Source organism: Orussus abietinus, unplaced genomic scaffold (assembly GCF_000612105.2).
Source record: "Orussus abietinus isolate OABI.00-Male unplaced genomic scaffold, Oabi_2.0 scaffold5, whole genome shotgun sequence".
Taxonomy (NCBI): domain Eukaryota; kingdom Metazoa; phylum Arthropoda; class Insecta; order Hymenoptera; family Orussidae; genus Orussus; species Orussus abietinus.
In genome coordinates this window covers 2,439,418-2,457,433 of record NW_019394929.1, presented here as the reverse complement: position 1 = coordinate 2,457,433, position 18,016 = coordinate 2,439,418, and the positions used below count along the sequence as shown (strand labels likewise).

General features: G+C 49.2%; 2 protein-coding genes across 2 annotated transcripts; both read left to right on the top strand.

Annotated features, from left to right (window-relative positions):
* Positions 1 to 9,568: 9,568 nt before the first annotated feature.
* On the top strand, positions 9,569 to 11,438 carry LOC105701151 (tubulin alpha-1D chain). The gene is made up of 5 exons (XM_012427603.1): positions 9,569 to 9,642; positions 9,755 to 9,971; positions 10,042 to 10,871; positions 10,937 to 11,100; positions 11,185 to 11,438. The coding sequence occupies exons 1-5, from the start codon at positions 9,640 to 9,642 to the stop codon at positions 11,312 to 11,314; spliced, it is 1,344 nt and encodes a 447-aa protein (XP_012283026.1). The 5' UTR covers positions 9,569 to 9,639; the 3' UTR covers positions 11,315 to 11,438.
* A 1,452-nt stretch (positions 11,439 to 12,890) lies between these two features.
* On the top strand, positions 12,891 to 18,008 carry LOC105701153 (glycerol-3-phosphate dehydrogenase [NAD(+)], cytoplasmic). Its single transcript, XM_012427605.1, has 8 exons — positions 12,891 to 13,038; positions 13,962 to 14,139; positions 14,808 to 14,948; positions 15,030 to 15,171; positions 15,250 to 15,362; positions 15,446 to 15,676; positions 15,776 to 15,975; positions 17,338 to 18,008. The coding sequence occupies exons 1-8, from the start codon at positions 12,998 to 13,000 to the stop codon at positions 17,390 to 17,392; spliced, it is 1,101 nt and encodes a 366-aa protein (XP_012283028.1). The 5' UTR covers positions 12,891 to 12,997; the 3' UTR covers positions 17,393 to 18,008.
* The last annotated feature ends 8 nt before the right edge of the window (positions 18,009 to 18,016 follow it).

Genomic DNA, 18,016 nt, shown 5'->3' with positions numbered 1-18,016 from the left:
AGGTGCAATTTGGCCGCTCTCTCATTTTCGCGATGATTCCACCCGGGTTCCGTTTAATTTGACGACGGATTTTCTCTCGGAAGGTGAACGACTAAAGTTTCAATCGAGAGTCCTCGTCCTTTAATCCACTCGAATGAATTGGCGTCGAATTGTATTATTCATCGGCGCAGAGTTTCGCGGCTCCCTGATTTTTCCCGCGGCTACATCTCGACTCTTTCAGAAATTAATTAAAACACCCTCTCTCTCTGATTTCATGAATTTGAAGAAAAATATCAAGGCAGAAATTACGGAATGTTAATATTGAAGCGGGAGCCGGAAATTGAATAACTTATGAGTCCTTATCGTTCGTCGGAGTGGTTCTGCTCCGAAGCCTCGATCGAATGTACTCTTTGCGGACGCTGTGTTTTCGATTTTTGTTTAATTCGTATTCAGCGTACCTATCGGATCATGAAATCCCCGCTTCCTGCATAAAGCGCGAGCTTATCGCAATATGAATCAAATAAAAGCTCGTAAAATGAGTAAAGCGAATGAATAAAACTCGGCCGTCCAATTTCCTCCGACACGATCGACCGGCAACAATTTACCACGTCGACCACGTGCAACTGTCGCTCTTAAATCACCGGCATCAATAGATGCAAATATTTTTAATCGGATCGTCCACGTGCCAACGGCCGCTAAAACGACGCGGACCTTTCGCAATGGGCGTCATTACCCGTCATTTTACCGTGGCTGCATCCGCCTTCGACGGGGCGCCACATTCTATTAAACCGATAATTACAAGCTGCGGACGTTTTTCGAGGGCACCGATAATTTGAGAAGCGCTTTTACGACACCGTGATTGTTGGTTGGGAGGACGGGGCAGCGTCCTGATTTTTCGAGTCTTCGTGGGCCATCGAAAGCGAGGGATTCGCTCGGAGGAGCGAACAATGCGATTCTTAAGATCCACGTGCCGGTGACGTCAAGACGGAACACCCGCGGCACGTAGAGCGAAGCCGAGATCGAGATTTAGCCACCGGCACCGAAGGGTCTCTTCTCGCGACGTCCCGGAGAGCAGGTGCAGCTGCAAGACCAGTCGGTCTTGTTGGTCTTGGTCTGCCCTTCGGATCGCCGATCCCACCTGCCGATCACGTGGTCCAGGGGCCACGAGCTCGGGGTTTGCTTTTCAAAGGTGGCCACATTCGGGCGAGCATTCTCCGCTCGAAGACCCCCGGTTCTCGAGTTTGCATTCGAAATCGACACCCCAGCTTGCTCGAGTATCCAGCCCGGATAACTCCATATTTTGGGAAACGATGGTCGCATAAATCTACCTCGATAAGTGCCTTGTACCTCCCTCTCTTGATTTCCTACCTCGAGGGAAGGAGGTCGAAAGAACGGGTTGAATTCGTAGATAGCTCGACGGATAGCCCTAGGCCTGGTGGAGACAAAACAAAAGAAATAAACGGAGAGACGGGGCGGAGGGAATTAGATCTTCCGGTAGAAACCCGCGGACGGGAGGGAGGAACGAGGGGAAGTTAACGAAACGCGGCGATTCCTGAAAGGAGATGAGAAATTGTTCCTCTTAAGGGGGAATTGTTCTCGTACGAATTGGCCCATGAAATTCATTACAGCCCCCGGTACTTGTTTCCATTATGTAATCCGAGAGGTACCGGCGCTCCCTCGCGATGCCGCGGGAATTATTCTACAAATCGCGACCGCGCGTCATTCCGCCGAGAGTGGTCCACGCCGAAGCTGCCGATGCCAAAGTACCATAAGTATTTTATTTAGTGCTTTTACCCGAGGTTATCTCGCGGACGATAAACCGGGAAAGCTTTTACGTCACTCGGCATTTTCATCGACTGCGCGGGTAACGCGGGGATTTTATAAAAATTTCAGGAAGGCTCCCTGTCACGATGCGGAATATATCGGAATATGGACTCCGTGCCGTAGGGGGGTCGTCCTTTCGTCAGCGGATATCCCATGGCCCTGCCCACGTTTCGAGGTCCTAGCCCCTGCGAAACATGCCTTACGTTTTCCCTTAAGCCAGGACACCGAAGAGAAAAGGACTCGCCCCGGGGGAGGGGGCCAGAGGAGCGAAAGGGAGAGGTGAAAACGCGATAATTCAATGCTGCAACGCGTATTCTTCCTCCGGAGGCGGCAAGCTCTCCCGTGGATTTAGAAAATCCGATTTTCCCCAGAAATCGCGTTCCGACTGATGCGGAGCGTCCCGATCGCTCGAAAATAAAGGGCCGCGGGACGTGGAGCTGCTTTTTATTCATTTTCAAAACCTGGGAAACGTCAAGCTGTCTCGACTTTCGTGAAATTTCTCCCTCGCTCGTATCTCTCCCTTCCTGCCCCGCCATGGAAACGGTCGTCGGCGCAATGACGCGTACGAGCGTACTCCGCACTTACTGCCGGGGTATATCATTTGTTTCGAGTTCCTCGATTTCAGTCCCGAGGCTCCAGGTGGCCACGATTCGCCCGGAATCGAACGACAGAAAGGAAGCTAATAAAGCGGCGCCGGCAGCAGCATCCGCTTCCGGTCTTTGATCGAATCACGGGGCCCAAAAGATGGCGCGAACCTCCACGCATACGCGTACCCTCGTTTTATTCCGACATCCTGTATTATTCTCCCCGGGGCGGAGTTTCTCGTTGCCGGCATTATTCGCGGGTTCATTATTATATTATAATAGTTGTACCGATTCGTGGCTCGGAGCGACACGAAACGCTACCTCGTAGCGCCGCTTGACTACTCTCAGATTTTACTGTCCGAAGGCACGATGTGGATTTAATCATTTGCTGGAGATTCCGGGATACTACCTGGGAATATTTCGCAGAAATATTCCCATGGGGGCCTTGTAACAAATGACAAATAATATCCCATCGCGGCCATTTTTGGCGTCGCCATTTCGGAATTATTCGCCCACCGCGAGCGACGGCCTAATCGACCTTTATGGCAACTGCACCGCGGGAACTTCAATAAAGTTCACAGTTCCGCAAATGGCACGCTGTTATTAATTGCAGTCGATGGTTTCGGTGCATTTGCCTGCATTTCGTTGGGATGCACCCGTGCACGCGCTTTACTAGGAGAGCAGGAGCGAGACGGCCCCGGTGCACCGGCCGAGTGCATTTCCCCGTTGCACTTCCATCCACTGGCGTGTTCGGCCTTTCCCAAACCCGGTGCCACGTGAACCTTAATCGCTTTTCGATAATTCGGAACGTGTAGGATAAGCAGATCGAACGACGTGGAATTTTTTTACATTTTTCAGCGAGCCGAAATTCGGTGACTCCTCGTTTGATATAACAAGAAGCGATCATACTGGGTTGCAAGAGATCCGGAGATAGGTCTACATTTTTCCTGGGACAATTGACTCGCCGGAAGAGCAAGATTTCCCCTGCGAATATCTAGCGAAGGATTGATCGTTGTGACGTGGTGCAGGCTCCACAAAGAAACGGTAAAGGAAGGCGAGAAGGAAAGGGTAAAAGTGGCTGGATCCGGGAGGGGCTCGGGTATTATTCCAGGGAGGACCTCGAGGAATTTCTTTTTCCCTTCTTATTCCGTCCCGCACAGGTGGGAGCTAGACAATGCATTGCTCCTGCGTGACGCGAGATGCGTGGAGTCTTGCACCGGGTAATTTTGGTCACTTGCTGGAATCGACATTGGTTCGTCCTCGAATAGGTCAACGCTACCGGACGGCTTGCACCGAGATATCGCAATTTGCAATCGAATCCGATCGATCGAGTCGCGCGATCGCGGAGATACGTCGATGGCAGCTCAAGATTTCCTCGGCAAGGTGTCCGACCGCGTTCCACCTGTCGCCGCGACACGCCGGCTGACGACGATCTCGTAGCTTTTCCCGAAAAGTCCCTCGTGACGCGCAGTCGCAAACATTAGGATTCGAGATCTTGTCTTAATTGGCCGTGGTAACGACGCCAGTGCATCCTTACCCCGTCCTTAAGGCCTTATCTCGGGATCTTTAATTCGCCCTTATCGTTTCCCTTGCAAGTACAATGTACGTCACCGCGTCCTAAGAGCGCACCAGGATCTCGTTTTAATTGGCAAACTTAACGAAGCAGCGCGGTTTAATTATTCCTGCGACTCCGATATATTTTCATAATTAACGCGGCCGCGTAATAGACTCGCGGTTTCCCGTGGAAAGGGGCTGGGAGGAAGGCTTTGATTTTAATTTTCATTTCGAGGGTTGACACCGTGATCGGCCCGGTGAAATATCGCTGCAGAGGGGTATTTTGGAACCAAATGGTGCAACCAAGTAGACCGCGTTCGTGCAAATGACCGTCAAGTGGGTTCAAGCAGAAAATTCCGTTTGCGGCTGCAACTAGGATATAGTTACCCCGAAGTACTTTCTGACGATTTATGGAGCTGCTGGAGTGCAGTCTGGTCTACTAACGCTGCCCCTCGCTATATCGTACGTTATATCGCGCGAACGTTACGTACGACTTGGCTCGCTACTTCATGCATTGCTATATGGTACCGAAATGTATTTTCTAGGCCGACGGCCCTACTCTATCCGGAGTACTAAATTAGGCGGAAACGTGCAAGAGCCAATTCAAGTGACAGTTCTTTGGACGATATTTCATTCCAAGAGATTCCCCTTATTTTTTTTCCAAATAAATTAATACCAGCTCAAATTTGGACCTGCATCAGGCATAATAAAAAAATAACAAGCGGGTTGCCGCGACCGTGAACACGTCGTTACGATTCAGTGGCACTTTGCCGGGGAGTGATCTTCCGAATAATCAGCACCTTTTCACCCGGCGTGCAGAGACTCGGCACCCTTTCGGCAAAAAAGCGAAGAGGAAGGAAGCGGTTATTATTTCATGAAGTTGCACCTCCTCGGCATATTTTATGCTAATTACGGGTATCTGTCCCAGTCAGGTGCTCGACGATTTGACAGCTGCCACTTGCTAAACTCGAAGGCCCCTGACGACCGGGATGGGCGGTTGGTCTATAATCCTCGGGTAGGAGCGTTAGGCATAGAAGAAAAAGAAAAGGAGGAAGAGGAGGATTTAGCGAGGAATCGGGGCAGCTGTCGATAAGTATCGACTCCGGAGTCCGGCGAGTCTCGTCCACGGGATTCTCTGTCCCGAATATAGCCCATCGCTAAATCCACCGATCTAGACGTACTGTATTCATTTTAATCGTTCTTATTGTAAAATGGAAACATATTTTTATGCCCCTAGGATCATTCGTGTCCGACAGAATTTTTTCGAGACGTCCCGAGAGCGAGGCGATGCCACGAGAGAAAAGCTGCAACGTCGATACGAAGTGTCAAGGGGATTTCCGGGGAAAAGTAAACGACGACCTCGGCTCGAACTCCCGTCGGAAAGAAAGGAACTTTTCCGAGCCCCGATCTGGGAACAGTGGGTCGTAAAGCCGGACTTTGTGGAGGCCGAGCCGGATATGGGGTAAGACGTGTGCAAATACGTTACGCGGACAACGACGTCCGCAACTCTTCGGTTGCTGCATTTGCATTCGCGGGCAATCGTTCATCCAGTACCGCTCGAGATCCGCGAACCGATCGTAAGGGAATTGGCCTAAAAAATCGAGGTGTAAAAATTTCGAGGGAACGGCATAAACGTCGACCTCGGATCAACAAGCAGGCAACTCCCAGATCCTCGTCCCTGAGGAGCGCGTCGTAAAGCCGGACTTTGGTGACTCCTAACCGGATGTGGGATAGCACGTGTGCATCCAAGTGCATGTGTACAACGTAAGGTCGCCCAGCGAAACGGGGAAGGCATTACGATCTCCCTTACATCCTGGTCGTTAGGTCTACACCTAAACCCTTAGGAAATCCTCCTCTTAGGTCCTCGAATATTTGCTTCTCGAGGAGACGTAGCCATCTTTCGACCCCCCTCGAACCTGAAAATTGTCCCAATCGGTGGAGCGGAATTTTTCCTGGCAAGGAATTACGGTGAATACCGAGTCATCCGCATCCGATCGTCCCTTCCTGACGGATGAAACGCTCGCGGATGCTCGCCAACGCGAGGGAACAATTAAAGCGGCCGATTTTTTCGGCGAGCACGAGTACCGCGTTTTCATTTTCTACTTGCACCGGTGTGCGTCCGTGTCTCCACGTTCCGGAAGTAACAACCGGGGTGGTCCTGGTTCGAGGAAACAGCCTCTCCCCGTCGCTATAGGTGCAGTCGGACTTTGGATGCGCGTGTACCGGAGCTCCGATGATTACTGACCCACATCCTGCCGGGAACAAAGACTCCTTCTCCGGGACTGGGGAGCGCGGAAAAAGGGGAGCGAGAGAGGAAAATCTGAAATCCCGGGAGAAGCGGGCCACAATGCCGGAAAAACGTCGAGCCGCCATAACGAGACTCGTCCCGGAAAATGCGCGGTACCAGAAGTTACCTACGGGAGCGAACCGAGCCAAAGAGCTCGCAGTTTATTTTCGAAGAAATTTTCATTCACCCGAGTACGACGATACCGAGGGTGGAGGTACGTCGAGAAAAAAAAATTACCAGCCCCTGGACGTTTTATGGAACGGCCTGCCTTTAATTTCGGTATTTACGCAAATCGGCACAACCATCCAAGGTTGGCCCCCGCGTTTGAAAAATTAGTCCATTATCGCAGGACCTTGCAAATCGACAAAGTTCATCGCAGGCGGGAGGTTCCTAATCGAGAAAGACGCGAGGCAAAATTAGATCGTCTATCAGCCGCGAGAGAAGAAGCGAAAGGGAATTTCGTTCCCGCGTTTCCTGCGGCTTATGCAACGCACCTCTCGAGCTTATGGGCGTCGCAGGTTTTACAGTGAAAGTGCAAGGAGGGCGTAACGGAGGGCACGCCTTGAAATCCAAGGCCGACCATTGCAAAATCTTCGAATTTGCGAGTAACGGGCTCGGCCGAATGCCGTGTCGGATCAAGGAGAAAGCCCCGAATTTTTTCCATGGAGTGGGGATTTTGGAAATTGGGGGCATCAATCGGAAACCAATCGAGGATGCGGCGAGGTGGATTAAACGTCTGAGACAGGATTCCAATAGCCCCTGACGTGGGCGCAGACTTTTATGGAGTTCCTGGATGGACCGGATCGTTATGCATATCCTGATACGAAGGATATCTCCTCTTTAATGCTCGTCGGTTAGATTGGTACGGTGAATTCTATCGTGGATCCCATAACGACGCAAAACTCAGAAAAAGGAGGGCACGACTCGGAGGGATCTGTACGTGCTCTTTTTCCTTCATAGACGATCCCAGGAGGGGAATAACGAAACCAATTTTCGGATCGTCCTGCGCGGTCAAGGAAAAGGGATTTTCCATTCAAATGGGCGATCCCGGGAGCCGAAGGATTTTTCTACATCCTTCTCAGGAGATAGAGTTAAAAAATTGCTGTTTTAGCCAAAAGTTATGAAACACGTAAATAATGGTTAAAGCTCGTAAACAGGAAAATGAATAGGTGGAGGGTGGTCGACGGGAGGACGTCGATAGATATTTGAATTTGTTCGCGAAACCACGGTAGGCATACGAAAACAATTGGGCAAACTTGGCAGAGACACGGTTGGATTGTAGCTGGTGGAAAGTGGAGGTTCCGGTTACAAGCGCCGCAAACACGGTGATAATAGTCGGTTGATGGCGATAGTCCTAGCAGGACCCTAGTCGCGATAGTGGCAGCAGAGGTACCAATGGCAGACATCTATAGTGCCATGGAACAATGCAATTTCCGCGTAGAGAGATAAAGGAGAGCAATTCGAATGCAGAAGTCACTCTCTCTCTCATTCTCGTATATACTCACATGGGCGTAGGAACTATCGATCTCTGCCCAGATACCCTCCTGCTCTTTTTGCCGACCGTAAAGCCCGAATAAAAAGGACGAATTAAAAACGCTTCGCAGCCAGAAGCCATCTTCCTTTTTCCGGGGATGAACGAACCCGGTCTCGGCCCTCGATGATCGACAGGGGTGCGGAATCCGATGCGACTCGAAGGGCCAGCCATCGGAATCAACGTTTTCCCACTTCACGAGCCGTCTCATCCTCGGGTGTCATCGGCGGGTGTTCGGCGAGGCCCTTCTCTAGCGGGTTTCCTTCGACCCGGGGCGAAGACACCTTTCTCGGGGAAGAAAGGCGGAAGAAATAAAGGACTCGGTGCGGGAGACGTCGGACGGAACGAGCACCAGAGGTGCACTTCTGCAGGAACGGAAGCCGCGAAGGCTGAAGAGCGGCTGGAAGAGAAGGAAGGAAAATGGCCAGGAACGTGGAAGGTAAACGAGAGCGCGATAAAGAGGAGACGAGGCCTGAAGAGGAAGGAGGGAGCGAGAGGCGACCACGTCGGGGACTCGAGAAGTGTCGCGAAAGCCAGCGAGGGAAAATGACGTGTCCTGCAGGATCCCAGCGAATTCAATGACGTAATAACAGCCGGGAAGGAGGTAACTGGACCGAGGTAGTCATAAAAGGGATAAAGAGATGAATTACGATTGAAAACTCGAGAGGAGAAAATCGACGGGGATGGAAATCTCGGGTGAATACCGAAAATCGAGACAGCCCATCGGAGCGCGGTTTATTTTTGGCCATCGGTGTTTCGTCAAATAGTTTCGATATAAATCGCAATTCGGCGCCGGGTTTAATTTCTCTCACTAGTAGTTATAAGCATCAAGGGAGGCGATTCGATGAAGAGCCGGGAAAGCGGCTTTTTCGAAATCGTTACGCCCTGAGAGGCTCTAATATCTCGGAACCAAGATGTCTGCCCGGGGATAATCCTGGATCCGAGGGAGCTCACAACTTCCCGGCTCGGACATCTTCGCCTTGAGTAAAGTCTGGTTCTCTTGATGCCTGACGCTTAATATCGATAAAGATGCGACGTTTGGAACTCGTCAGCCGATTCGACGCGTCTTGAGGCACACGGACGGGAAACCTCGTACGCGTTTCTCGGCGAACGCGGAGGCAGGAAAATGGACGATACACCCGCTCCGCTGGTACTCCAACAAAAGGATTAACTCGAAAAAAAGGTTTCCACTCGGGAGAGAAAGATATTCCAATCCCGCCAGTAGCCACGAGGAGAGGTCGATTCCCGAACCCCCGAACGTTCAGGGTGCATCGAACCGTCATATTTGGCCCAAATACGGGATTATCGAAAATCCCGAACTCGCGACTCGCTGCGAGCTATCTCGACCCGGAGGTCGTCTTTTTCATGCAAAACGGGTGTTAAAGTAGGACGCACATGTTTAGTGCACGGTCGTCGGGCAGATTTCTGCCGCACGTCAACCGGCAGACTTTTCAGGAGGAGCTGCAATTTTATCTCGAGCTCTACGAAACGAGAACACAATGTAGGCCAAGCTTTTCTCTCTTCTTCGCGAGATTTCAGGAAGCTGAGGTATACGAAACTTCGAGGGAGCTTCCGCGTCCCTCGCTCGCGATTCGGAGATCTCCGAGGAACGATCCCGCCTTTTATCCGATTAATTAGTCCGAAAGACTTTGCGACATCGAATCGTCCAGGAGCGGAGTATCCGCCTGGAAATCCCGGCATTTGGCACGTTTCTTAGCTAATTAATCGCGTCTTAATAGGGTATCCCTGGAAACCACGGGAAATAAGAGCGCCCTAACAAGCCCCTGCACTTGTTTCGGCCAGTTTGACTCGTCCCGTCGAAGTTTCGGCATCGTTCGTTCATCCCACCATCCATCCGGCTTCCACGACGTCCCGGCAAAATGGTAACCATAGGGCCTCGGCTCGGAGCGTCGTTAGGCAGGAGCAACGAGCGCCTTGGGGGTTCTTATGTAAGATCATGGCCGTTTGGTAAACGAGGAAAAATCACGTTCGCAGCGCGAGGTGCTCTCCGTTCACATTGGCCAAGGCGGCGTTCAGATGGGGAACGCGTGCTGGGAGCTTTACTGCCTGGAACATGGCATACAACCTGACGGTATGCTCCCACCGCAGAGCTGCGCCAACGACGAGGGCTTCCAGACCTTCTTCAGCGAGACCGGCGGTGGCAAATACGTTCCCAGGGCAGTTTTCATCGACTTGGAGCCCACCGTGATAGGTACGGATTTTTTTTTCCTCCCTGGTCCATCGCCGATTCGCGAGATCACGACATCGTCTCTCGCGTTTAGACGAAGTGCGCACGGGCACGTACCATCAGCTGTTCCACCCGGAACAGCTGATATCCGGGAAGGAGGATGCGGCGAACAACTATGCCCGGGGTCACTACACGCTCGGCAAAGAGATGCTGGAACTGGTGCTGGACCGGATCCGCAAGATCGCCGACGCGTGCTCCGGCCTCCAAGGGTTCCTGATCTTCCACGCCTTCGGCGGAGGTACCGGCTCCGGCTTCACCTCTCTGCTGATGAACTGGCTCTCCATCGACTACGGGAAGAAGGCCAAATTGGAGTTCGCCATCTACCCCTCGCCGCAGATCTCCACCGCCGTGGTGGAGCCCTACAACGCCATCCTGACGACCCACACCACTCTAGAGCACTCGGATTGCGCCTTCCTCGTGGACAACGAGGCGATCTACGACATTTGCCGACGAAACTTGGACATCGAGAGGCCGACCTACACCAACCTGAATCGACTGATCGGCCAGATCGTGTCCTCGATCACCGCCTCCCTGAGGTTCGACGGAGCCCTCAACGTCGACCTCACCGAGTTCCAGACCAACCTGGTGCCTTATCCGCGCATCCACTTCCCTCTGGCTACCTACGCGCCCATTGTATCCATAGAGAAGGCTTATCACGAACAGTTGACCGTCATGGAGCTGACCTCGGCCTGCTTTGAGCCGGCTAATCAGATGGTCAAATGCGACCCGAGGAAGGGCAAATACATGGCCTGCTGCATGCTCTACAGAGGCGACGTCGTTCCAAAGGACGTGAACGCCTCCATTGCCACGATCAAGACCAAACGAGCAATTCAGTTCGTTGACTGGTGTCCAACGGGATTTAAGGTGCGTCCGAGGGAGCCTCTCGTGGCAAGATCCTGGTAAACGCGTAACCCGAGCTCGATTTTAAGGTCGGCATCAACTATCAGCCTCCCACGGTGGTTCCCGGGGGCGACCTGGCCAAGGTCCAACGGGCGATGGCGATGTTGGCGAACACCACCGCCATTGCGGAGGCCTGGACCAGGCTGAACAGGAAGTTCGACCTGATGTTCAGCAAGCGAGCCTTCGTTCATTGGTGAGACGTTCTCCGAGTTTCCCCCGATCGTTTCGGTTATGCCCCGTGCACGCGTGGTTAATTGGGCATGAGCCGCCGTTTCAGGTACGTCGGAGAGAACATGGACGACGGCGAGTTCAGCGAGGCTCGGGAGGATTTGGCTGCCCTCGAGAAGGATTACGAGGAGGTAGGCATGGACTCGACCGAGGGAGGCGAGGAAGGAGATGAAAATTAGCGGATCAACCAAGGCTCCGGAAAATAGGCGGCTTTTCGAGGCAAGGGAGAGACGCGGCTCCAATCTGGCCACGCGGTGGGATGAACGAACAGTCGCCGGATTTCCTCCACGTGGTCCTTTTCGTCCTGTATATTTTTGACTCGACGTGTACCTTATTTTTCTATCGTCCCTACGCGCGTTTCTGGGCGTAGTTTTATTTTTTCATGATAATAAAATAATTTAATTTACAAAAATTGCCACACTTCGAGAAAACGAGCCGTAATATGATATTACAAAAGTGTAAGCAAACGAGGCGGCTCGTCTTCTCTGTCGTTAAATATCATGAAATTCAAACGGCATTCGCATTTTCATCCGCACGCTTTGATTTCGGTCCATGGACGGTAAACTCTGCGGTGTATCGCGTGAATGAGGCCTGCGGCGAGGTACGATCTCGCGCCAATGGGAAAAGTTACGAGGCCGCGTAAAGTTTTGCATTATGCCCGATGTAGGAGTGAGTTCCTGGCTTGCACATTGCCGGAAGCGCGCAACGAGGGTAATTCAGCTCGACTTCGACTGCAAGGAAAACTTCGGGTTTCCCCGTTAAGTTTGCGACTGCAAACGCCGGGAACGTCATCCTCCGAGTTACCGCATTCGAGTCCCCGTCCATTTACTTCGGATTCCCCTCTGAAGTTCAATTACCTGTTTAATGTCCCTTCAAAGATCCTCGCCGGTAATTGCGCAGTCGATCGCTAATCAGGGGATCCCATCGGCACTGTTCATGGTTTTGGACGCGTCGGGCGGTTTCACTTTTACGGCCCCCCTCGTGGGTGGTCTCGGAATAAAGATACCGAAGTTCTGGCCGCAAGGTGCATACACCCGAGCACGTTGCACCGGGTTTATTATTATTCCAGGGCCGCGTCTCGCGTAGCTCATTTCTGCGGGTCAATTCGTATGCCGAGCCACTAGCAGCCGGTATTAGAGGAAGCTCCTCCTAGGGGCTGCAGCCACGGGGGTGGCTTGCGGTGTCAAAGGAGTAGCTATCGACGACGCCTGGCATGCCCCGGTCATAAACTATTCTTCCGGAGCCGCAGCTGTCGACGGCCACCACCTCTGTACCGGTTAGGCGAATTCATCGAGGGTCTGCCAAGTGTCGGTCGTTGCCTCCCGGTCCGACACGGTGGTTGCACGATGTGTACGATTTAAGAAATTTCCGCAAGACCGAAACCGAGACCCTAATGGAGTCCCTTCCATCCTATTTCTACGTGAAAACAAATTTCAAGTACCTAGGTAGGATTACTCGGGATCGATGAAGACCTCGCGGATGAATGGCTGCGGCCCATTTACCATTTGTTACGCGGGAGGCATCGATAGGGCAGGTCGCGGGCGATAAGGACTATCAGCGACCGTCAACGCGAAGAGGCATGCCATCTCACGGAAGAGCGTGCCAACGAGAGGAAAGAGCGTTTTACCGTGCGAGAAGGTTACCAGCTGCTGGCAACGGCCTTATCAGAGCTTGCGCCGGTTGGTCGGCGGGCGTCCAATCAGACCTTGGCCGCAGCGACGCCTGGTCGTCCATGTCGAGGAAGGGGCCTCCCCTGGAGCGGAGCAGTGGATACAATCAGTTCCAGGTCGGCGTCGCAGCTGAGCGTACCGATTTTACCCGTGTAAACTTTCGGCCCCGACTTTGTCCACACCGCCCTTATCATGGCCAAACAATGCGTCTGCATCGTCGGCTCTGGGAACTGGTAAAGCGCTTTTCTTACATAAATTCTCCTCGAACCACTCGCACGTTCGTATCGCGCGATTTCGATCTTACGCAAGTCGCGAAAACGCGAGTCTTTTTTTTTTATCGCACGGCGAGATAGTCGGATACTGCCGACGCGTCGAAAATCTTTCCTCGGACTTCGGTTCTTCGGTTGAATTCCCCGTAATTTGTGCAGCCTTCGCCGTATCGCTGACTCGTTCGTGTGGTAGGTGGGAACGCGAAGGGCGGATGTCCACACGTGGAACTGGTATAGACTGACTGGTTTTCTGCTCGGGCTATATATACACCCTGCAGGTGAAGCTCGGTCGATTCGGCCCTTTCCTTCTCGTCGAGTATCTCCAAACGTCCCTAAGCGCGCCTTAAGGGATTTTTTTTTTCAACCTATACATTGAATAATGACGTATAACGTGAACACCTGTATGACTACCGCTCCACGTGTAAATGCTTGGCATGCTATCTACCGCGATAAGAGAGGAGGGATCGTGGAAGGACGGACTTTGCATACGTCTCTAATGTTGGTTCTGCAAATAACGACCTTATGGAATAAGCCTCCCGGGTTATGAATTTTGTCATAGGAGCGGAGAAGCGATTTTGTCGATGATTTTTACGACGTCGTAGTTTATTTTTAATTTCCTGGATTCTGGGGATAACTCGACCCTGACCTGTAAGGCTGCTGAAGGGAGAGATGTATTTCGACTATTCTACACCTATGGTTTCGCGCAGGCGTTAGATGAGTGCGTCCTCCTGTAGAAAAACAGCTGACGTAAGAGGAGAATGAATGATCGAAGGACGAATTTCGGAAAAATGGTTGTTGGATGTTATGTGGAAAATCGCAACGTGCTCGTTGTTTCTATATCTTGGGTGTAAATTATGGAATGACTCTGATTATTTATTTACTTTCAGGGGTTCGACGATTGCCAAAATAGTGGGAACCAATGTTCAGAGGTTACCAACGTTTGAGGACCGCGTTACTATGTATGTTTACGAGGAGTTGGTGAATGGGAGAAAGCTGACGGAAATCATCAATGAAACCCATGAGAACGTGGTGTATCTGCCCGGCCATAAGATTCCAGAAAATGTGGTATGCGACTTATGTCATGGAAAAAAATTATAATTGCGGTAATGCGAAAATAAGTAGGATTTTGTAATCAGGGAACTTCTTCGCGCGGGAGAAAGTCCGCAAGAGTTGACCCTTCCTCGTGATTCACTTAACTCTCTTTGATTACTCGTTATCCGTTGCTATGCTACCAATATCAGTCAACTGTGGCCTTGGTGTAACGAAGGATTGTAAAAAAATATCTGAATAGAGGTATTGAAGTCGGAGATTAAAGCTCGCCAATAACAATGTTCCCGAACGCGTGTACACGCTCGCAGAATACGGAATAAACCTACGTAGTAGTTAGGATTTTTTTTATATGACTGTTTACCCTGCACTTTCATGACAACCCACATTTTTATAAGGTACTTTCATTACGAGCGCATCTACTTTTTCTGTTGTTTCCGACTTTAAGTAAACGAACGAAAAGGTGTGACTATACAATGAACTGGACAATGAGAGTAAAGTGCACGGATACGGCAATTATGAGTAATCTCGTTAACTCGCAGCAATTGACCAAAGTCCATTAAACAGAGTCAAAGACACAAAGATAGTCGCTGACCAATCTTGGCGATGACTCGAAGAAATGGAAATTCTGGTAGCGCCTTGAATTTTAAAATTACGACCACATAAAATAATCTGTCTTTTTGCAGGTTGCCGTACCTGACGTCGTGGAAGCGGCAAAGAACGCTGATGTACTTATTTTTGTTGTGCCACATCAATTTATTCGTAGAATATGCTCAACAATATGTGGCAAAATTAAGCCCACAGCGGTTGGTCTGTCCCTCATTAAAGTGAGTTTTGGGAATTTGTAAGGGAAATGCAATAAAAAAAAAATGTAGGATAAATTAATACGATATATGTTTTCTTTGCAGGGTTTTGACAAGAAAGAAGGTGGAGGTATCGAATTAATCTCTCACATTATTTCCCGAGAACTCGATATTCCGGTATCAGCCTTGATGGGTGCCAATTTAGCCTCCGAAGTCGCCGAAGAGATGTTCTGTGAAACAACCATAGGTATGCCCGTAGACGTATTTCAAAATTGTCCATTGCAAAAATAAATTCAACGATATATTTTTTTTTTTTCAATTCCAGGTTGTAAGGACAAAGCAATGGCGCCCATTTTTAAAGATCTCATCCAAACTCCATATTTCAGAGTCGTAGTCGTTGAGGATGTAGACGCCGTGGAATGTTGCGGCGCCCTCAAGGTTGCAATCACCGTTGTTATAATTTTTATTAAGTATTCGATTCCACTTCATTGTCTAATAAATAATAATGTATATCGTTGCAGAATATCGTAGCTTGCGGAGCAGGCTTCGTCGATGGTCTAGGTCTAGGTGATAATACCAAAGCTGCCGTAATCCGAATAGGCTTAATCGAGATGATTAAATTCGTAGAGGTATTTTATCCCGGTGCAAAGTTATCAACGTTCCTTGAAAGTTGCGGCGTTGCAGATTTAATCACCACATGTTACGGAGGTCGTAATCGAAAAGTGTCGGAAGCTTTCGTCAAGACCAACAAGGTCAGAACTTGGATCGGCTTAGCGGCACAGCAATTTGCTTACCATTAAATAAATGCCCGAGGACCATCGGAAATTTAAGTAAAAATATTTTATTTTTAGTCAATCGAGGTATTGGAGAAGGAAATGTTGAATGGTCAAAAGCTTCAAGGTCCGTTCACGGCAGAAGAGGTAAATTATATGCTGAAGGCAAGACACATGGAGCAGGAATTTCCTCTCTTTACGGCGGTGCACCGGATTTGCATCGGCGAATTGAAACCATCGGCTTTCATCGAGAGCATCCGCAATGAGCCAAAACACATGTAAGCTTTGAGATCACAATAACCCACATTCGTAAGTTCTAACGATCCCGAGCCTTATTCCTTCGGTCTCAACAAACATAAATAGACGTAAAACATATTCCAAAATTGTATATAAATATGTATATACATGTATATATTTATATATAAGAGTCATTGTGGCCGGTGATAACGTATCCCGAAAGGAATTGCAAGAACCGTTAGGTGACCGATCGATTATTCAATTGGTAATGCATTATGCACATCAATGGCGGTTTAATTTGGTTAGAGCAGTAGGTTGTGTCAGAGTGCGAGAACTTGTAACTTTTAATTCTATTTAATTAATTCGCCGCGAGTCTTGCTTGTTTCATGTAGCATTTATAAAGGGCACAGATATGGGATCAGTTACCGCTGGCTTACCTGATGCTTGATGTCTCTGCTGCTGCAGAGATAGTACAAATAATGCGAAGTACCTTAAGATTATGTGTTGGAGACCTGCTCTCGTTTAGAAATACGATATAGAATTTCTATTTTTGTAGCAGAAAGCTTGCTGGGCTGGTACTTTGTTTCTTAATGTTCTTTTACTCCTCCGATGGGTCCGGAAAATAAAATTCAGGAGACGGTCAATTATTTTTTTAACATATCGAATCGTAGACAATCGCCCGTAGTCATGCATTTCGTCGATGTCGGGTGTTTCCTCATTCGACGATTAGACGTCCTTGTAATATAAAATTCCAAATTAACTTACTAACGTTGTTTAATCTCTGAAAGTTTATTTAGATTATTCTAAACCCCTAGAAGTTAATCTTTTAATCACTTGACGTCACTAGTCTCTCGCTGGGATCGCTAAGAGAACGTTGCCATTGGATCATGCACAAGATTAACAAAATGTAGATTATTATGTGTTGTTATTGATTTTAATTGTTAAATGTTACCAACCGAGAGTTGTGTATTCACGGAGAGAAATATACAAATATTATTTGTTGACAACAAAATCCTCGTTTAATATAAAATGTCACGTTAACCCACGTCTCCCAATCACGTTCGCACTCATTTCACGTAAATTGCTTGTTCGCATTGTATTCGATTCTACATATTTTCAAAACGACACAATTTAGAGTACTTGGGTGAATCTTGGAAAACTATTTTTTCTTCCGATAGCGTTCTATTTCCTACAGTATCGCATATTCTTAATCATCTTAATCGCTTACAGCAATCGAGGTCTACGGCATCATCCGAGTACGCAATTATTCTTACCGGCCTTTAATCCTAATTCGTTAGTTTCGTTGATAAATATGTGGTTTAACGTATGGGTGACTGGACTAACGGTGAATGGCCATATCATTGACGGTGATGTCGACTTTATTAATGCAAGTTCATATTTAGGGATCTCGAGAACGCGACACGCCAGCACATGCCTACGCCAAGGTGTCATCTATGAAGATCTTATTCCCTGGAGGAGGCACCAAAAGTGATATTTACTTTAAGGAAATGCCATCAAGTCATACTCCGACGGCTCTTCGGCGTGTCCGTTAAAAATCAGCTACATCACATGCTCAATACTAATACACACAAACCATTCGACTCATCCCTTATCGATCATGTTAACATCCGCGGATCTCGACAACCTATAAGGTAATTCTCGTATACCAGTAAATGCATTAGGTTAAGAATCTATTTACGAGTAGTGTAAAGATTACTAGGGTAGTTTTGTATTTTTGCATACCGCCATCGAAGGAAGAAACTTTAGAAACGCGCAGTATACCTTGCACGCACTCCAGTGCGGCTTACCATACCCTGTACAATTTTTAAATATACCCGTGCAATTTTCATATTTAGCCTTAGTGTGTCTAGGTGCGAAATCTCTTTTGCGGGAGTAATCATTTAGGGTGGTGACTTATGGAAAATTATTCCCTGAGGAGACCAAGGAAGTGCACTTGCAGTCCTCGCTACTGCAGCAACGACACTCATACGTTGCATTTCTCTCGCGATTGGACGTAATGGTGCCAATTGTATTACTATTTACGTTGTGAATATATTCGACGCGTGAACATTATCTCTATTA

Bases quoted from the DNA above. Each gene is read 5' to 3' on its own strand.
- LOC105701151 (XM_012427603.1), top strand. The intron at 9,972-10,041 runs GTACGGATTTTT...TCTCGCGTTTAG, and splicing joins CTTGGAGCCCACCGTGATAG to ACGAAGTGCGCACGGGCACG. The intron at 11,101-11,184 runs GTGAGACGTTCT...CCGCCGTTTCAG, and splicing joins AAGCGAGCCTTCGTTCATTG to GTACGTCGGAGAGAACATGG.
- LOC105701153 (XM_012427605.1), top strand. From the start codon at position 12,998: ATGGCCAAACAATGCGTCTGCATCGTCGGCTCTGGGAACTG. The intron at 14,140-14,807 runs GTATGCGACTTA...GTCTTTTTGCAG, and splicing joins ATAAGATTCCAGAAAATGTG to GTTGCCGTACCTGACGTCGT. The intron at 15,172-15,249 runs GTATGCCCGTAG...TTTCAATTCCAG, and splicing joins GTTCTGTGAAACAACCATAG to GTTGTAAGGACAAAGCAATG.